General features: G+C 42.4%; 1 protein-coding gene across 1 annotated transcript in view; it reads right to left on the bottom strand.

Moving 5' to 3' along the window:
- The window catches only part of LOC138982633 (uncharacterized), a 55369-nt gene that overhangs the window by 15024 nt on the left and 22225 nt on the right, over positions 1-18120 (bottom strand). The window contains exons 7-12 of the mRNA XM_070355961.1: positions 15228-15298; positions 8801-8883; positions 7769-7872; positions 7181-7230; positions 4792-5094; positions 2805-2875 (exon numbers count right to left, since the gene is read on the bottom strand). Coding sequence (XP_070212062.1) covers positions 2805-2875; positions 4792-5094; positions 7181-7230; positions 7769-7872; positions 8801-8883; positions 15228-15298 — 682 coding nt within the window. The remainder of the gene's footprint in view (positions 1-2804; positions 2876-4791; positions 5095-7180; positions 7231-7768; positions 7873-8800; positions 8884-15227; positions 15299-18120) is intronic.

The following is an 18120-nucleotide window of genomic DNA, read 5'->3' as shown; positions in this document are numbered from 1 at the left end:
GGAAGGTTAAGTAAACTAATACCTACGAAAGTCAGTTTTCAATGGCTTCATGCATCTTTGTTTCTTGACCAGTAATCTTGATTTTGGTACCGTTGTGTTCCTTCTTCTTCTTCTCTTCTTCTTGCGTTCGCCGTCACACCATCAGTTTAGTCTGCGAGACGAATGACGTCGTGGCTTCCAGGTCTTGTCTGCTCCCATAGAGTTTGGTGCGGAGAGGGACTGATGCTGGCCACACTTTGTCTCTGATTGGTTTGAGTTGGGGGCATGTCATTAAGACATGTTCTGGAGTCTGGTCTTCCAGACCACAGGGACAGGTTGGTGATGGGGTCAGCTTCAGCTTCCTGAACATGTGGGCGTTGAGGCGACAGTGACCAGTTCGTAGTCGCATGATCACTACTTGCTGCCATCGTTCTAGGAGATGATATGCGTCTCTCGTGGATTGTGGTCGCATTGCTGCCTTCACGAGGGTTTTCTTTTCAGCGAAACTGACCGGGTTGTCTGGTTGTTCCTCCCTGGCTCCGAGTTTGGCGAGCTCATCAGCTGTTTCATTGCCTGGAATTCCGCAGTGTGCTGGAACCCATTGCAGGACTACTCGTCGAGTCTTGGCAAGCTCCTGGAGTTTCTCCATCAGACGAGGAAGTTTGTTTCCTGCAAGGGCTTCCAAGGCAGACAGTGCATCAGAGAGGAAAAACAACTTGGGGGTATTCGCTTTCCGAGTCATGAATCATGGAGGCTGCTTGCCGTTGTGTTCCTAAGACTCTGCACTTTCCTTTGATATAAGGCTCACTGTGTATAGCTGGATCAAACACGTGATAATCGCTAATGAATAAAGTAATTTGTTTTTTTTCGAACGGTACCAAAATCAAGAGTACTGGTCAAGAAACAAAGACGCACGAAGCAATTGAAAACTGTGACTTTCGTAGGTATCAGTTGACGTAACCTTCATCTTAAGTTGAAGTTCAAGTGAATGTTTCATGTTGTCTACAATGCTCCCTGAACGTATAAACCAAGTATGACCTGTTAAATCAAAATGCACTGCTGAACCACAGCAAGTGCTAACTGACAAGTTTCAAGTTCAAAACTTCTCTATTTAGGGAACATGTTAACTGGACATTTTCGGGATTTTACAAATGGAGTTTAATTTACAGACCTTATGAACAGAAAAGCTGAAAAGCAAAGAAAATCATGTCATTAACCCCTTCACTGCCACAGTATAACAGCATTTTGGTATTGCTGTGCGCCAGGGCAAATTTCGCTTTCTTCGGTAGGTTCACTAATCTGTTCACTGCTCAATCATTTATTGAGATATCTCTTAGATCTTTGGCATGTGGTTTGCTTACACCCTTGGCTATTATGTGATAACATGATCATTGGACTTTGTGATTGTAATAGTAAAAATCGATATGACCATTTTTGTCAAAAATTACAGTTTCCAAACTTTCACACACACACACTGCAGCACATAAAACCGCAGAAAACACAGCTAAAACTGGTGTCAAACATCAGGTACTGACATTACAGCCCATAACAGTATCATGGGTGAAACCTAGGAAAATCAAATTGACTGAAAATTTTTTTGAGGCAGGGGTCCAGGGGCCGCCCAGGCCCTCAGGCGGGGTACGGGGCAGGGCAGGGCCCCCCGGCCGAAAACGAATTTTTGCATTATTCATTGTGATTTTGTGGCCTTTCCTGGCAAAAAAATACACTATCATGCAGGTCAAAAAAATACCTTCAGATTCTAATGATATGGTAAAAAGGGTAAACAAAATCAAAACAATTCACAGAAGTAATCATTTTTCTTTTGTATCCTTTCACACTTGCATCTTCCAACACAACGACACAATTGATAACAATTAACATTGACAACAGCCATACTACATGAAATAGAAAGTGAACAACTGAACAACTGAAATAAAAGTTCGAAATATTTAATTATAAGAAGCAAACATTGCCAGACAGGCAATGAAATAAATGATGAAACAGAATGTCACACATGCAAACAGCATGGTGTAGCACTGCACAAAGTAGCAACTAAGCAGTAGCATCTCTTATAGTGCAAAGTTCTCAAGGAAAAGCACTTGAGTTTCAAGCACCAAACTTATCACACACAGTTTTAGTTTCATGAACTCCAACCCGGGCAAACTGCAACCGGTTCACTATAGCAGTTCGAAAACGCGTTCCGCAAGTAGTTTCGGTTAAAAAAAAAATTAAAAAAAATTTCCGTCAGACTTATTTTCAGATTGACGGATTTCAGTCAATTGACGGGCTACTTTCACCCATGCAGTATTCTTCTGTGTGGTAATCCATAAATCCCTTCTTGTAGAGCTTCCAGAACACTGTATAATGTGAAAACAGGTCTACGAGTTGATGTCCGAATTTCGGCCACCATTTTGAATCTTATAGATAGGAAAAAACTTCTAAAAAAGTTTTCACCACGTGGTACTAACTTATCTGAACGGTCAATGGGAAAGAACTGTGTTTAAACCCCTACAAGAAGTTGGACAGTGGTTACCTCCCATTTAGTTTTCACAAATGTCCTGAAAAGTGCTGATTGTAAATGCCACGTACCTAGTACGTGTATGGGCGTATGACAAACCAAACATGACCACGTACCTAGTACGTGCTGGGCAGTGAAGGGGTTAAAGGGAGGTGGTCTCAAAATGGAAGTTAATTTTACAGACCTTATGAACAGAAAAGCTGAAAAAGCAAGAACTTATCAGGGTGGAAACCTGAAGGTGGGGGGGAGGGGGGGAATCCCAATAGGGGTGTTCAACTGTAGACGTTCCTGTTTACACTAAACGTACCGGCCCTGTTGTGTTGGAAGCACATTCAAAGATGTTGCACCATATGGTTTGAAGAGGCTGAACAGATCTTCCTGGAAAAAAGGATGACAAAAATCAGCACACAAACAAACATGAACTAGCTCCTTCACAAATATTAACTTGCAAAAAAGAAATCTATAGTACACAGTGCGAATGTAACAAAGCCAAAACCGAGCAAAAAACGTAACAGAAAACTGCCCCCAGTTTTCTTTGTAACAGGGCAAAAACGGAAGTTCTATTTTCTACTACATCAGTTAGCAATAGCGTCTCTTTGAAACGTTAGGTATTTGAAACTAGTGGTAGGTAAACAAGTCCCTCAGTCCCTGCTTCGTTCACGGAACGATTCAGGGCCCAAGTGTGTCTGCACACAGCCATCACATGACAGCCGTTCTCTGTGCGCAAGGATGATCTCATCATGGGGACTTTCCTCACATCTCTATGTGTGTGTTGCTAATGCTTTGTCTATGCTTGCATGTCAGTGTTTTTGTATATGCGAAGGCTCGTATGTCTGAGTAAATCCTCACACACAAGTATGACAACACCCTGCTCTTAACAAGAAGGGCAAAGCCCATACGACTCACATGCTTGACCTTGACCTTTACATGACCTTGACCTCCAGGGTCAAGGTCAAATAACTAAACCTAGCAATGACATCATACACTAAGAACTGCTTTACACATTTTTCCTACCAAAATACATGTGACCTTGACCAGGTCAAGGTCATCCAAGGTCATGCAACACAAAGCTGTTAATTCAAGACATAGGAAGTACAATGGTGCTGATTGGCTCTTTCTACCATGAGATATGGTCACTTTTAGTGGTTCACTACCTTATTTTGGTCACATTTCATAAGGGTCAAAGTGACCTTGACCATATGTGACCAAATGTGTCTCATGATGAAAGCATAACATGTGCCCCACATAATTTTTAAGTTTGAAACAGTTATCTTCCATAGTTCAGGGTCAAGGTCACTTCAAAATATGTATACAATCCAACTTTGAAGAGCTCCTGTGACCTTGACCTTGAAGCAAGGTAAACCAAACTGGTATCAAAAGATGGGGCTTACTTTGCCCTATATATCATATATAGGTGAGGTATTCAATCTCAAAAGCTTCAGAGAAAATGGGAAAAATAGCTGTTTTTTAGACAACATTTATGGCCCCTGCGACCTTGACGCAAGGTCAAGATGCTATGTATGTTTTTTGGGGCCTTGTCATCATACACCATCTTGCCAAATTTGGTACTGATAGACTGAATAGTGTCCAAGAAATATCCAACGTTAAAGTTTTCCGGACGGACGGACGGACGACTCGGGTGAGTACATAGACTCACTTTTGCTTCGCATGTGAGTCAAAAATAGCATAGCATTTCTATAGAGCTACAAAATCCAGGGTGACCCTTATGAAAGTGCTGTACAATCAAGGTAAAAATGAAAAATAGTTCAGTCGAACCTGCCCTGACGACCACCTCACGAACAAGAGCACCTGCCCATAACAACCACCCTGAAGGATCCCCGACGAGTGTCTTTCTTTACAATTCACCTTTCCAAAACAGACTGCCTGTCTCTAGTGACCACTTTCAGTCAGTCTGTTTGTTTGTTTGTTTGTTTGCTTAACGCCCAGCCGACCACGAAGGGCCATATCAGGGCGGTGCTGCTTTGACATAGAACGTGCGCCACACACAAGACAGAAGTCGCAGCACAGGCTTCATGTCTCACCCAGTCACATTATTCTGACACCGGACCAACCAGTCCTACCACTAACCCCATAATGCCAGACGCCAGGCGGAGCAGCCACTAGATTTCCAATTTTAAAGTCTTAGGTATGACCCGGCCGGGGTTCGAACCCACGACCTCCCGATCACGGGGCGGACGCCTTACCACTTTCAGTCTGTCCCTAGGATGGTAGGTACAGACAGGTTCGACTGTGACAATATTAATTCATACTCCACTCTTCACATGCCCACTCACCTCAGTTACACTATCCAAGAAGTTGGTCACAAGAATGGTGGGAATATCACCAGGGGGTGAGCTGTCTGTGCTCCGCCAAACACGGAAATTAGGCAGGCCAGGCAAGGGTTCTAGCCCAGGCATGCTTGGTTCCAAGCCGGGCATGCTTGGTTCCAAGCCAGGCATGCTTGGTTCTAAGCCAGGCATATCTGGTTCCAGCCCGGGCATTCCTGGCTCCAACCCAGGGATGCCACGTTCCAGTCGTGGAACCAAGGGTTCAAGTCCAGGCATGTCACTAGTGTCCAAGAGGTCAGGGAGAAAGGACTGCAAAAATCAACAGTGAGTTTTTAATTTTCATTACTTCATTGTCCCATTGCTGGGAAATTCGGGGCGCTGCCTCCCAATAAAAAGCTAGCAGCAACAAAGTCGCGCTTCCAAGATGTATGCGTTTTTAGGTGTAATCAGCCACCTGCTCTTATGGCAGAAAGACTGAGGTCTTTTACATGCCACAGTGGTGACACAGGGGTGGAACATGGATACTGTCTCTGAGTCTGCACATAAAGTTGACCCGTGTCCATCCCGGCCCAGATTCGAACCTGCAACCCTGGGATCACAAGTCCAGTGCTCTACCAACTGAGCTTAGGCCCCCAAAGTAAGATTTTGTTTGTTTTTTGTGGGGTGTTGGTAGCTATCAAGAGGAATGCAGGTTGACAGTTTGTTTCTTTCCACAAAGGAAAAACTAGAAAACAACCACAGTGGAACCCCCCCTAATAAAGACCTCCCCCCTTTTTGGCTCACGTAAGTGTAGCCTATGCGATGATAAACTTTGTCTGTCTGTGCGTGTGTGTGTGTGTGTGTGTGTGTGTGTGTGTGTGTGTGTGTGTGATAGAAACTTTAACATTTCCGAGTCTATGGATTACGTCAGTCTCGGTCAAAAGTGTTTGACGTGTGTGATAGAAACTATTTGAAGACGTCACATTATGACGTAAGAGGGTTAGACGTCACGCAAAGGAATTACTGAAAGTCTCGGTCATTGTTATTGTGAGCGGGCCGAGACTACTTGGCAGATCCAGGGTCTCGCTTTCTTGCACAGTTTCACCTATGCTTACTGTGTGTGTGTGTGTGTGTGTGTGTATGTGTGTATGTGTGTGTGTGTGTGTGTGTGTGTGTGTATGTGTGACGGAGTGATTGAGTTTGTGTTACTGTTTGTCGATTTCTTAAGTGAGCCTTGAAGGCTTCGCCTCTTGTTACATTTAGTCAAGTTTTGACTAAATGTTTTAACATAGAGGGGAAATCGAGACGACGGTCGTGGTGTATGTGTGTCTATGTGTGTGCGTGTGTGTGCGTGTGCGTGTGTAGAGTGATTCAGAGTAAACTACTGGACCGATCTTTATGAAATTTCACATGAGAGTTCCTGAGTATAATATCCCCAGACGTTTTTTTCATTTTTTCGATAAATGTCTTTGACGACGTCATATCCGGCTTTTTGTGAAAGTTGAGGTAGCACTGTCATGCCCTCATTTTTCAACCAAATTGGTTGAAATTTTGGTCACGCAATCTTCAACGAAGCCCGGACTCTGGTATTGCATTTCAGCTTGGAGGCTTAAACTTTAGTTAACTAGTTTGCTCATTAAAGTTGTCATTAAAAATAAATATTCACTGACAGATTTAAAAATGATTGCATCGTGTTCTTCAATTTCTCCTGAATTCATAAATATATACATATGTCATGTTTACTCTAAAAATGTGCTCAGAATTACAGAAAATAGATTAAGTAGGCCTAAGTACTACGTTTGCATGCTACGCAGAGACGAGCGCGCGTGACCCGTCCGAGTCTGTGGGTGTGGTTAGTCGAGACTGTCTGAAATATAGTCTCGGCGACAACTGTTTGTTGGTGTTAAAGACTGTTACTTTGATGCCGACAGCTTGACTAAGTGTTGTTATATCGCTTCACGCGACTTGTTAAGACCCGTTTTTCTCTAATATTTGGAGGTCTTAAAAGGGGGCTTCCACTGGAGGTAAATTTAGTGAATCTATGAAGATAAACGCCTGAAAAAATTGATCGTATTATAGAGGGAGTTTTATGCTGGTGTCTTCAAACAAAGGTTTAATGGTACATACACACACACACATGCGCCTTGGTATGTCTAACGAAGAATGAGAGTAAACTAACGATAAAATAATAAACTCAAGCATGAGTGAGCAAACGAAACGTGATGACAGAGATAATGTGTGAGAGAGAGAGAGAGAGAGAGAGAGAGAGAGAGAGAGAGAGAGAGAGAGAGAGAGAGAGAGAGAGAGAGAGAGAGAGAGAGAGAGAGAGAGAGAGAGAGAGAGAGAGAGAGAGAGAGAAGGTATCAGATGAGGGAAACTAAAGATCCAGGAAGGGATTTAAGGTTCTGTTCCTTACATCATTAGCGTTGTGGAATTCAGGGCTGTTCAGCTTGTCTTTTTGTTTTGCTGGTGAAAAAAAGAGTCACACATCATCATAAAACTAAAAGCAGCGTAAGCACAATTTTTATTATTCCACATACAGGCAGCTCAAAACTAAGCAAATAGTATTTTATTTAGCCCGTTTTCTACACTTTGTGTGATGATCCACATCTTTCATTTTGAATATAGCCAAGCTGTTTTTCTACACTAAGGGTGATGATCCACATCTTTCATTTTGAATATAGCCAAGCTGTTTTTCTACACTTTGTGTGATGATCCACATCGTTCATTTTGAATATATATAGCCAAGCTGTTTTTCTACACTAAGGGTGATGATCCACATCTTTCATTTTGAATAAAGCCAAGCTGTTTTCTTTTTCTTTTTCTTCACTCTTCTTCTTCGTTCATAGGCTAAAACTCCCAGTTCACTCATGTTAAAAAAAAAAAAAGTTGAATCTTATGTCAAATCTTTTTATTTTTTATTTTTAAACCCACTCAAAAAAACAACACACGAAAACATTTTGGCACAACTATAAGCATTTGACAAGATATATGAAAGCTGTACCTTTCACTTGGACCACGATCTCTCTTCCCATCCATTCCACTCCATTGTACTCAGCAGCTATACTTTCAGCCTGCTGAAGATTCGGCACTAGAACAAACGCATAGCTGGAACAAACAAAAATGTCCTTGTCTTTCACATGATGACATCATCTCTAATGAGGAAACGTGAAGAGAATCAATGTATCACTCTTGCCTGGGCCAATCAAGAACAGTATCTGAAGAGTGCACTTGAGGTACACTTGACCTGTACCTAACCTCTCCACAAAAGCTCAGTGGTAGATCTAAACTACTGACACGCCAAGTGGGCTTTAATATATACTTTTATGCAGACTGGCAAATATGATCCATTTTAATAAAGTGCCACTCTTTCTGTACTCCAAGGATAAATGTCATTGAAAATGTGCAAAAACCAAACAAACACAGGCAACACATTATACATTTTTACAATATGAAGCAATATTGAGAGTAATGGAGGGGAAAACACATAAACAAGGACAACATAGGATTTATTTGTATGTGCAGTCCAAGAATTCTTTTTCTTTCTTTCTTTATTTGGTGTTTAACGTCGTTTTCAACCACGAAGGTTATATCGCGACGGGGAAAGGGGGGAGATGGGATAGAGCCTGACTTGTCAATTGTTTCTTGTTCACAAAAGCACCAATCAAAAATTTGCTCCAGGGGCTTGCAACGTAGTACAATGTATTACCTTACTGGGAGAATGCAAGTTTCCAGTACAAAGGACTTAACATTTCTTACATACTGCTTGACTAAAATCTTTACAAAAATTGACTATATTCTATACAAGAAACACTTAACAAGGGTAAAAAGAGAAACAGAATCCGTTAGTCGCCTCTTACGACATGCTGGGGAGCATCGGGTAAATTCTTCCCCCTAACCCAGGGGGGGAAGTCCAAGAATGCCTTTGATGACAATAGGCTTCAGTCACTCAGAAATTGTACTGAAAATAATGGAGGGAGGGAAAGCCAAAGGAACATCACACAGATAAAAACAAGACAAGATTCATTGTACTTACAGCTTAGGAACGCCTTGACAGACTGAAGGCTTCATAGTCACCCAGAGAACATTGTAGCCCTTGAACAGTTCGTGAAACATGGGCTGTAAAACAAGGAGAACAAATTATTGCATACCATTTGACATTCACAATCACCAACAATCTAGACTATTTCTCAAAACTGCTTTCTTTTTTTATTTCTTTATTTGGTGTTTAACTTCGTTTTCAACCACGAAGGTTATATCGCGACGGGGAAAGGGGCTCAAAACTGCTAGCCTGAAAGAAAAAAAAATACTAACAAAATGAACCATCTAATGATCAATTAAAAAAACAAACTATGGGAATACACCTGTAACAATTAACTCTAAGTGTCCTATAAGACTTTGAAGCTTTCTCTTCCCTGATCCTGTTATTTTCTGACTAAATTGTGTGAAACAGAGGTGGTTCAGTAAATAAATCATTTCTTTTTTGTTTGTGAATGGTTTTAATCCAATTTTTTTTTAGATGTTCAAATATGAATGCTGATTATGTTAATTGGAAGTTTAGACATTTTTGAAGATTAACCTTAGTTGTAAAAAGCCGTTAAGTGTATTAATTACAGGTGACAGTTTAAAAATAGAGTCAAAACCAAACCAAGGTGTTTCATTCTTTGTATTCATGACAAACAAACAGAACATTCCATTGTTTATGTAAACCTGCACTTTTACTCACTTGTTTCAACTGTCACATATCAACTGTCACATGTCAACTGTCACCCTAAAAAAAAAAATAAAAAAAAAAAAAACCACACACCCACACACACACAGTGTTTATGCACTTTTTTTCCCCACTTGTTTCAACTGTCACATATCAACTGTCACATTCAAAAAACAAAAAACAAAAAACAAAAAAACCACACACACACACAACAGTGTTTATGTGTAAACCTGCACTTCTACTGACTTGTTTTAACTGTCAAATATCAACTGTCAAATATCAACTGTCACATTCATAAAAAAAAAAATTAAAAAAAAACACACACACACACACACAGACAGTGTTTATGCACTTTTTTTTCTCACTTGTTTCAACTGTCACATATCAACTGTCACATTCAACAACAACAAACAAAAACAAAAAACAAAACACACACACACACACACAACAGTGTTTATGTGTAAACCTGCACTTCTACTGACTTGTTTTAACTGTCAAATATCAACTGTCAAATATCAACTGTCACATTCATAAAAAAAAAACCACACACACACACACACACACAACAGTGTTTATGTAAACCTGCACTTCTACTGACTTCTTTCAACTGTCACATATATTGTAAGCCTTTTCGCATGGACGCTTTGTTATTTGCTTTTAAAATTTTGTCAGGATTTTAGGCGCAAGCGGGCGTCAGATGTTGATTACGAAAATGCTCCAAAGTTTGCGAATTCTCCAGGTTTTTGTTGTGCTTGCCAGTTGCAACTTCCTTTGCAATCTGTTTATTACACACAACATTTAGAAAAGTGAAGACGAACAAAGATAAAATTTCATGCAAAAGATAGTTAGACAAGAGAGAATTTTTACAACACCAGAGTGAGACGAGTGAGAACTTTGGACAATGCACATAAGGACGGGGTAGCCCACACCAGTTTAACATTTTAACTCAACGTTTATTTAGTTGTTTGTTTTTTTTGTTCCGCCAACTTGTCCAGTTACAAAAGGGAAATAAAATAAAGATAAGAAAATAAATCAGCATTTCAAATATCAACTGTCACATTAAAAAAATAAAAAATTAAAAAAACACCAACACACACACACACACAACCACAACAGTGTTTATGTAAACATGGGGGAGAACTTTTTGAGAACAGTTTCTGAGAAAAAATATCCTCAAGTGAGACAGTTCGCATTGACTTTCTCTCGCAATGTACACAATCACTCATTGATCAGCATCACCTTCAAAGCTACAGGCAAATCCAGCTAACTCACAAACGGTTAAGTCAAAAATTCGCTTAGCACACAAAGAAATTCTGGTCCGGAATTATCCCTCTTTATCTATGTGTACAAAGTACCCTGAGCTCGAAATGGGATTTCTCTTACGTAAGTCGAAAGACGGATAGCACACAACAGAAAGTCAGTCCCAAAGACAAAGTTTACTCTATATTTACTACAGCAACTCGAAACACGAAACTTGGCGTCTCACACTAGCGCATTGTGTAACCTTATTCCCTTCTTCTCTACACGGACGCCACACCGACTGGTCAGTCGGCACGCAATAAAGTATGAACTGAAGTTAGGAGGGGCGAGGAGTAAGGAGGAGTAAGGAGAATTATCCAACTCCAAGAAAACACTCTGAAAAAGGTGGGGAAGTGGTGACAAGGCAGTGAACGCACTCACCATGCACTGACATCATACGAAAGCAGCCACACAAACACAGCACAGAGGCAGAGGCAGGTGTGCAGATGCTTTGTGAGAATAAGCGTTGAAAACCAGTTTGAATAAAAAAATTTTAAAAAAAACAGCAGATGGAGCCGCATGTCATAATCATTCTTCTTGTCTGGCTTTATTGACTGCATGCCGATCTTGTGACAGTGACTTTTCACTCTTCAGTCGGACTGTTCACAAACCGCTCTCACTCTCCCTCACTGACTACCCTAAGCCCTACAACTGATCTTTGGAAATTGTTTGGAAGAGTACACCTCTCTATTTCTCTCCAATGCTCTTCCTGCTGACTTCAGTGACACCGGACACCCCACTGAGTTTAGCCAGCTACCCCCCACCCCCCCCCCCCTCTCTCTCTCTATCCCCAGCCATGTACTGTTTGGTGCTGTGGCCAGAGAGGTGTCACCGGCTAATTGAGGCCAGCTGCACTGTTCACTCAGAGCAAAACTAGTTGACTGTGTCTAACTTTTGACAAAGCAACACAACTGAAGGGTTCACAGACGTCAATGTCATCGTCGCTGCTACTCAAATCTCAATGGAATGTCCGAAATTCCGGATGAAAAGTCAGATAAATCGGCAGTGTGCACACTTGACACAGAAATGTCACTTTGACCTGAATCTGCTAGGCCTAACACATCAGCAGGGTTGCCGAAGTTCCGAATGTCAGCGCGATCGAATCCATGAAAAGATGATGAAGATGATGAAGATGAACAATCCAAGTCAGCCATTTTGATCCAAACATTCTCTCGCAAAAAACTCAACTAAAATCGGTCAGGAAAAATAGAAAGGGTAAAAAAAAAACTGAGACAAAAATCACCAACTGTCAGCGGTTGTTGACAAACGAGCACCACTCGCGGTTTTCTTCGTGAAGAGCTGTATTTCCGGGTTATTCCCCTTTAGCCTTAGCTACAGGTACGCGCGCGGTTTCAAGCGGATCAGGATCGTCAGCGACAAGCGGAACGGCGCGGTATAGGACATTAAGAGTTAATCCTTTTGGAAGATTGGCAAGTAGCAGCAATTTCAGTAATGACAAATCCAAGAATGAAAATTGGTAACACAGAAAATCAGTATAATAGATGGATTTTGAAAATAACTGTCATCGGACAAACTTTTCACAACATCGGCTGTATTCTGTAATCGAGACAAACAAGTAACTCTGACGTGTATGTTAACCAGCATACGCACAATATGATACCCTTTTATTTTTTAAATCAGCGTTCATGAGTTAATCGGAATTCAGAATGTGTTGCGGAAAAGATCGCTGGCATGTATTACGTGATTTGATCGAGGTATTGTGGGTTTAGCTTAAGGTTACGTGAGTTTAGGAAAACATACGTGCTTAGAAAACACTTCCAGTGATAAGTAAGCTATTGGTGGGGATTCGGGGCTCAGATGATTATATTTTCAAGGAAAAAAAGGTATATTTAGCGCACGCTTTATAGCATACACATCAGTTAGTTGTTTATCCCGATCGCAGGAGTCAGCCAATTGGAAGCGTGGAACATGCTTCAGATGTTGTGAAAACCTTTTCATAGTCTTACTCTTCCAGACCGCTGATAATCCTGACAGAGTTACAGTAAAACCTGCATCCAGCGGACCCTTAATTCGGCGGACACCTTTGCATAACGGACACTTCAAGTGAGGACGGATGTATTTTACACTCAAAAACACCTTAAAAGAGCGGACACCTCAAAGGCGCGGACGCGGACACTCTTTTTTGGTCCCGATTTGGTTCGTTACCTGTCAACAACGGTCCGCCATCTTGGTTCTGCAAATTCTCGCTGGCGATGTGAACGCGCGAGAAGCTTATTTTGTAAGCCAACGACAGCACTTGAAAGATTGATTTTTTGTATGGTGCACGCTCATTGGTCGATGCCGTGAATTAAACTGAACTCACAAACAAAAACAAGTTAGGGTTTCTACTTTCTGTACTGTAATGCATCTTCGTCTCATCCTTCGTCGATCGCGGTCTCATCATGTCAAAACGGAAATTTCTGACTTTAGAAGAAAGAGTCGATGTGAAAAAGAAATTGAACGGCGAACTCTTCGAGTGGTTTTCGAGAGCTCGATCAAAGAATATTCCCGTGAATGGCCCATTGCTTCAGATAAGAAACCGATTGCACCTCTTTCTCTCTCTCGCTCGTTTCCCGCAGTGGGGCACTGCGGTTATGAAATTAAAGGCCCCTCCTGTTTTTGGAACCGCAGGAGCTTTCTAGTTTGCTGTTAGGTAGATTTTTGGTTCCTCTTTCCTGCCATGCTCTCTTTTTCTTCATGAATTCTTTTCTTTTTTCTGCCTTCTTGCTCATTCACCTGTATTTTTTCCAAAAATCTCTTCTCTTGCCGCTTGTCTCGCGATTCATGTATAGTTTAATCTGTTAGTGTTCTGATGTAAGTCCAGCAGTAGATAGGTTAAGCCTATTTTAACATACTGGAAACTGGTAATCTTCCAGTAGGTATTAATTTAGTTTTACTAAAGCCTGCTGGGACACAAGGAATGGGTTAGTGCATTTGTAAACAGGAATCGCTTGACAAGTGGCCCCGCCCTTCATCCCCCCCTTCCTCGTCCTGATATGGCTCTGCGTAGTCGGCTGGACGTTAAGCAACAAATAAACAAACAAACATCTCGCTCGTTCTCTCTCTCGCTCGTTCTCTTGCTTATCTATTACCCTCGATAATAAAGATTTTGTCTTGTCTTGTCTTGTCTTGTTCTCTCTCTCGCTCGTCCTCTCTCTCTCTCGCTCAGTCGTTCTCTCTCTCTCTCTCTCGCTTAGTCGTTCTCTCTCTCTCTCTTGCTCGTTCTCGCTATCGCTCGTTCTCCGTTCTCTCTCTCTCTCTCTCTCGCTCAGTCGTTCTCTCTCTCTCTCTCTCTCTCTCTCTCTCTCTCTCTCTCTCTCTCTCTCTCTCTCTCTCTCCCTCTCGCTCGTTCTCTCTCTCGCTCGTTCTCCGTTCACCCTGAAATGCTGACAGCTGTCATGAACTTGAGTAGCATTCTGAAGATGTGCGTCTGAACCAAGCCAAACTGATTCTGGTTTTGTACATACATGTTGCATGTTGAACTTGTTTTCTTTGTCACTTTCCGTATGACTACATGTAATGCACAGTTTAGAATAAAACTATTTGGCTGTGTTTTTTCTTCCCAAAAAATGTCTGCGCATTCATATTCAAAAGAAAGGACACCTTTGTACAAAGGACAGTGGCAAGGTTCCCCAAGGGTGTCCTTTGCTCGCAGGTTTTACTGTATTTCCAAAAAAGTCAATTAAATTCTTGTTAGATTTACAAAAACCATAAACATGACACTAACGTTGAATAGCAGATAGCAGACAGAAAAAAAGTTAATATAAATAAAGAAAATGATGACTTATAGCCAAAGGAGATAACATCCACTGCTGAAAGTAAGTAGAGCATTGGGGCAGACCCGTTACACATAAAAATGGAAGACAGAGGAACATTCTTCATGCTTGCCAAACACTGATTAGTTGTGCCTTGCAAAGTTTGTGCTGTGTCCCTTTACTGTACTTGTTTTCTGAAACCAGAATGTCCTCATTTGGACACTTTTTCTTAAGTGTTAGGCCTAAAAAAAAATAGGTGTGGTTACGGTAACCCGACCTACCCTATTTTTAGGGGCCAACCCTATAACTTTTTATTACATTTGTCAACAACAACAACAACAACAACAACAACAACAACAACAAAGAAAACAAGTGCAACACAACAACAACAACAACAACAACAACAACAACAACAACAACAACAACAACAACAACAACAACAACAACAACAACAAAGAAAACGAGTGCAGAAAACGCAATGAAAGCGAAAACGCTAGAGTCGCACACTTATTTCCCTGTCAAGTAAGTTTAATTTGTATACATTAGAAAAAAAAGTTTAAAAAAAAAAGAAGTGATTGCCTACCTTCCTACCCTATTTTTGGGGGCTATGTTACCTTAAGCACACCTATTTTTTTGTGTGTGTGTGCCTTATTAAACAATTAATGAGAGCATAGAGATTGGAAGCCAAGGCCACTTACAAATGTGTATATCGTGGTAGGGTCCAGGTTACCAACATAAAGTCTGTAGGAAGGCCCGTCATCATTGAACACTGAAATCATATCAACACAATAGAACATTACACATGTTGCATTTGAATGTATCATGTCTGAAAAATGATTAAAAATTATAATAACATATCACAAACTAATAAACTCTGTTATTAGTGTTTCCATGAACAGGGCAGTTAAATTCTTAGAAAAGAACAAGCAATCAACCAACCAAAATAACAAAAAGAAACTTAATTTAATCGAAAATTTTAATAATAAATTTTCATTTGATTGATATACTTACCCGAATCACATATATGCATTGACCTAGTCTGAGATGCTTATCGTCTGAAAAAATCGCTTGCCGTCAAACTAAGGGAAGCAACCCTTTTAGAAAAACACTGCCTCAGTGAGTTAGTTGGTTAGTCTATGTGGGTTGTCCCCCTTGCCGTAGGTGGCGCTATCGCCAACATCCCGCGTGATCACACGTGGACATATTATACGACTTGAAAATATACATAGAAACTATAGTGCGGGGATGGTAGGGAGGGAATTACCTATGTGATTCGGGTAAGTATATAAATCAAATGAAAATTTATTATTAAAATTTTCGATTAAATTACATATTCTTACTCCGAATCACATATATGCAGATAGCAAAAACCTGGTGGAGGGAACCTATAGCATACCTTAGGCCCCTAGTTTAAGCTCTGGCTAGAACCTGTCCCGCTGCTACCAGTGCAGGAAGAGAACGGGACCCATCTTGGCACATGCCGGCGATGTCTCGCAAATAAAAGTTGATGAAAACATCATCAGACTTCCAATAGGCAGTGTGAAGCACTTCCTCCAATCTTCGGGAGCGAAGAACAGCTAAGGAGGAAGCCCAAGCTCTAGACTCGTGCACCCGAGCCTTGGTCAGAGGGAGAACAGAGTGCCCCCCCCCCCCCCCTTTTATCTAGATGAGAGACCACTCATATGCCTGGCTGATGAGCGAAGAGATCCACTGAGTCAGAGTAAGTTTGGAAATATCTTTTCCTCTTTTGGTGTTCACTGATATGAACAGTAGCTTTTGATTCTTAGCTTTAATGGGCTGTGTACGCCGAAGGTAAAGGTCAAGAGCTCTAACCGGGCAGTTAACCATATCAGGGTCATCTGCTGTTAGGATCTGGCTAAGCGGTCTGATAGACAGGACCGGTGAAGGCTGATCTGGTCTCTGTTTTTTTGGCAAAGGAAGCCTGGGCGAAACCTGAGAGAAATAGAGCCATCAGCCTCATGAGTGATATCTTCCGGGCGACCGGAAATGGCATGAACCTCGCTGCCTCTACGTGCAGTAGCAAGCAACAGGAGAAGGAGCGCTTTCCTAGTCAAATTGGTCAGACTTGCTGTTTGCAACGGCCCAAAGTCGGGAGAACGCAAAAATTCAAGGACCAAGAACAGGTCCCATTAAGGGACTGGAGTGTGGTCTCGGGCTTCATTCTTCTTCTTCTTCTTGGCGTTCGCAGAGGTTACACGATCAGTCCAGCACTGGTGATAAATGTTGTCGTTTTCTCCAACTCCTGTCGACTGCCATATAGTTTGGTCTGCAAGGGAGTTGGTGACGGCCACACTTCTTTTTTCTTTCTGGTTGTGGTGGTGCCAGTCACTCTCCTCCCGCGTCCCCTGGCGTGACAAGACCTCCAGTAGTTGGGGCTGGGTCCCTTTGAGACATGGGACCCGACGCTGCTCCACCCTGGGGGGTCCTCAATGGGCGAGCGCCATTTCCATCTGTGCTGGTTGATTGTGTCATCATTTGCGTAAGCGCGTATACCCGTGGTTTGTTAGAATGCGCCGTGCGGCCCGGGTCCTCCGTCTTCAGCATTCGGGGTTTTCTGTCGGGGTTACGTCACCCTTAGCTCATGGCGCGTACGTCCTACCCTGAGAGCACAGGGGGGAGGATTTGCCGGGATCCCACCCGGAGCTAGGGTTTTAATGCGCCATTAATCGCATTAGATGAGTCCCGTCAATGGACGATGGAGCATTTCAAAGGGGGTAGCAGTGCCACCTGCTACCCCACTCCGCCCTGGTAGGAAACACCGCCAGTTTGGTCCGCGGCCGCAAGCGGCTGATCTCCATATCTGAAGACCGTTCCCCAATCCGCCACCCGGGGACGCGCTGGGTTGGGGGTGGTCGCCCCACTGAAAATCCCACACTGGGTTAAGAAAGATCAGCCTGTCCCAGGGGCTTCATTCAGAGCAGCGCCCTTGATGACACCCGAAATAACTCCACCATTGATGGAGCGACCAATCTGCTTCAAAGTAGAAGAGATTGCAGAACGTCTCACCTTGAGAGAGGCAGCAGAACTGCCTTGTGAAGAAAGGAAAGCCAGAGAGACCGCGTTCAAGCCTTCCTCCAGACACCATTTGGACCATGCCTTCCAATGAGAAGCATACACAGAAGAGGTGGATGCTCTGTGAGCCTTCTGCACCAAGTCAAGCGTCAAGTCCGTGGCACCAGAGCGTCTCAACGCTGTTCGAACAACATCTTCACGTGTGGACAAGAGACAACACCTCCACCGCTGCCTTGCGAAGCAAGGCTGCGATTTCCGTCTGAAGTACAGATTTCGCTTCCTGGCTGAAGGGAGGCCTGAAACATGGTAAGTCTTCTGCTGTTGAAGTTTCGGCTTCGCACCCTGAAGTGAGAAGTTCGTAAACTCCCTATCTCTGTTCTCTTGAATCTCTTTCTTACGAGCATCTAAGGCAAGATGACCAAGAAGAGACCCTATAACGAATGGTGACGACCTGAGAGCTGACAGCGTAGCTTCGTCAGAGAACTGAGAATTAGCCACAAGCAAGTCACGTCTGCTAAGTACAGAAAGTGCGTACAGCTGTGCCCCGATCTTCATCTG

This window comes from Littorina saxatilis, linkage group LG1 (assembly GCF_037325665.1).
Source record: "Littorina saxatilis isolate snail1 linkage group LG1, US_GU_Lsax_2.0, whole genome shotgun sequence".
NCBI lineage: Eukaryota > Metazoa > Mollusca > Gastropoda > Littorinimorpha > Littorinidae > Littorina > Littorina saxatilis.
This window is presented reverse-complemented; position numbering and strand designations above follow the sequence as displayed.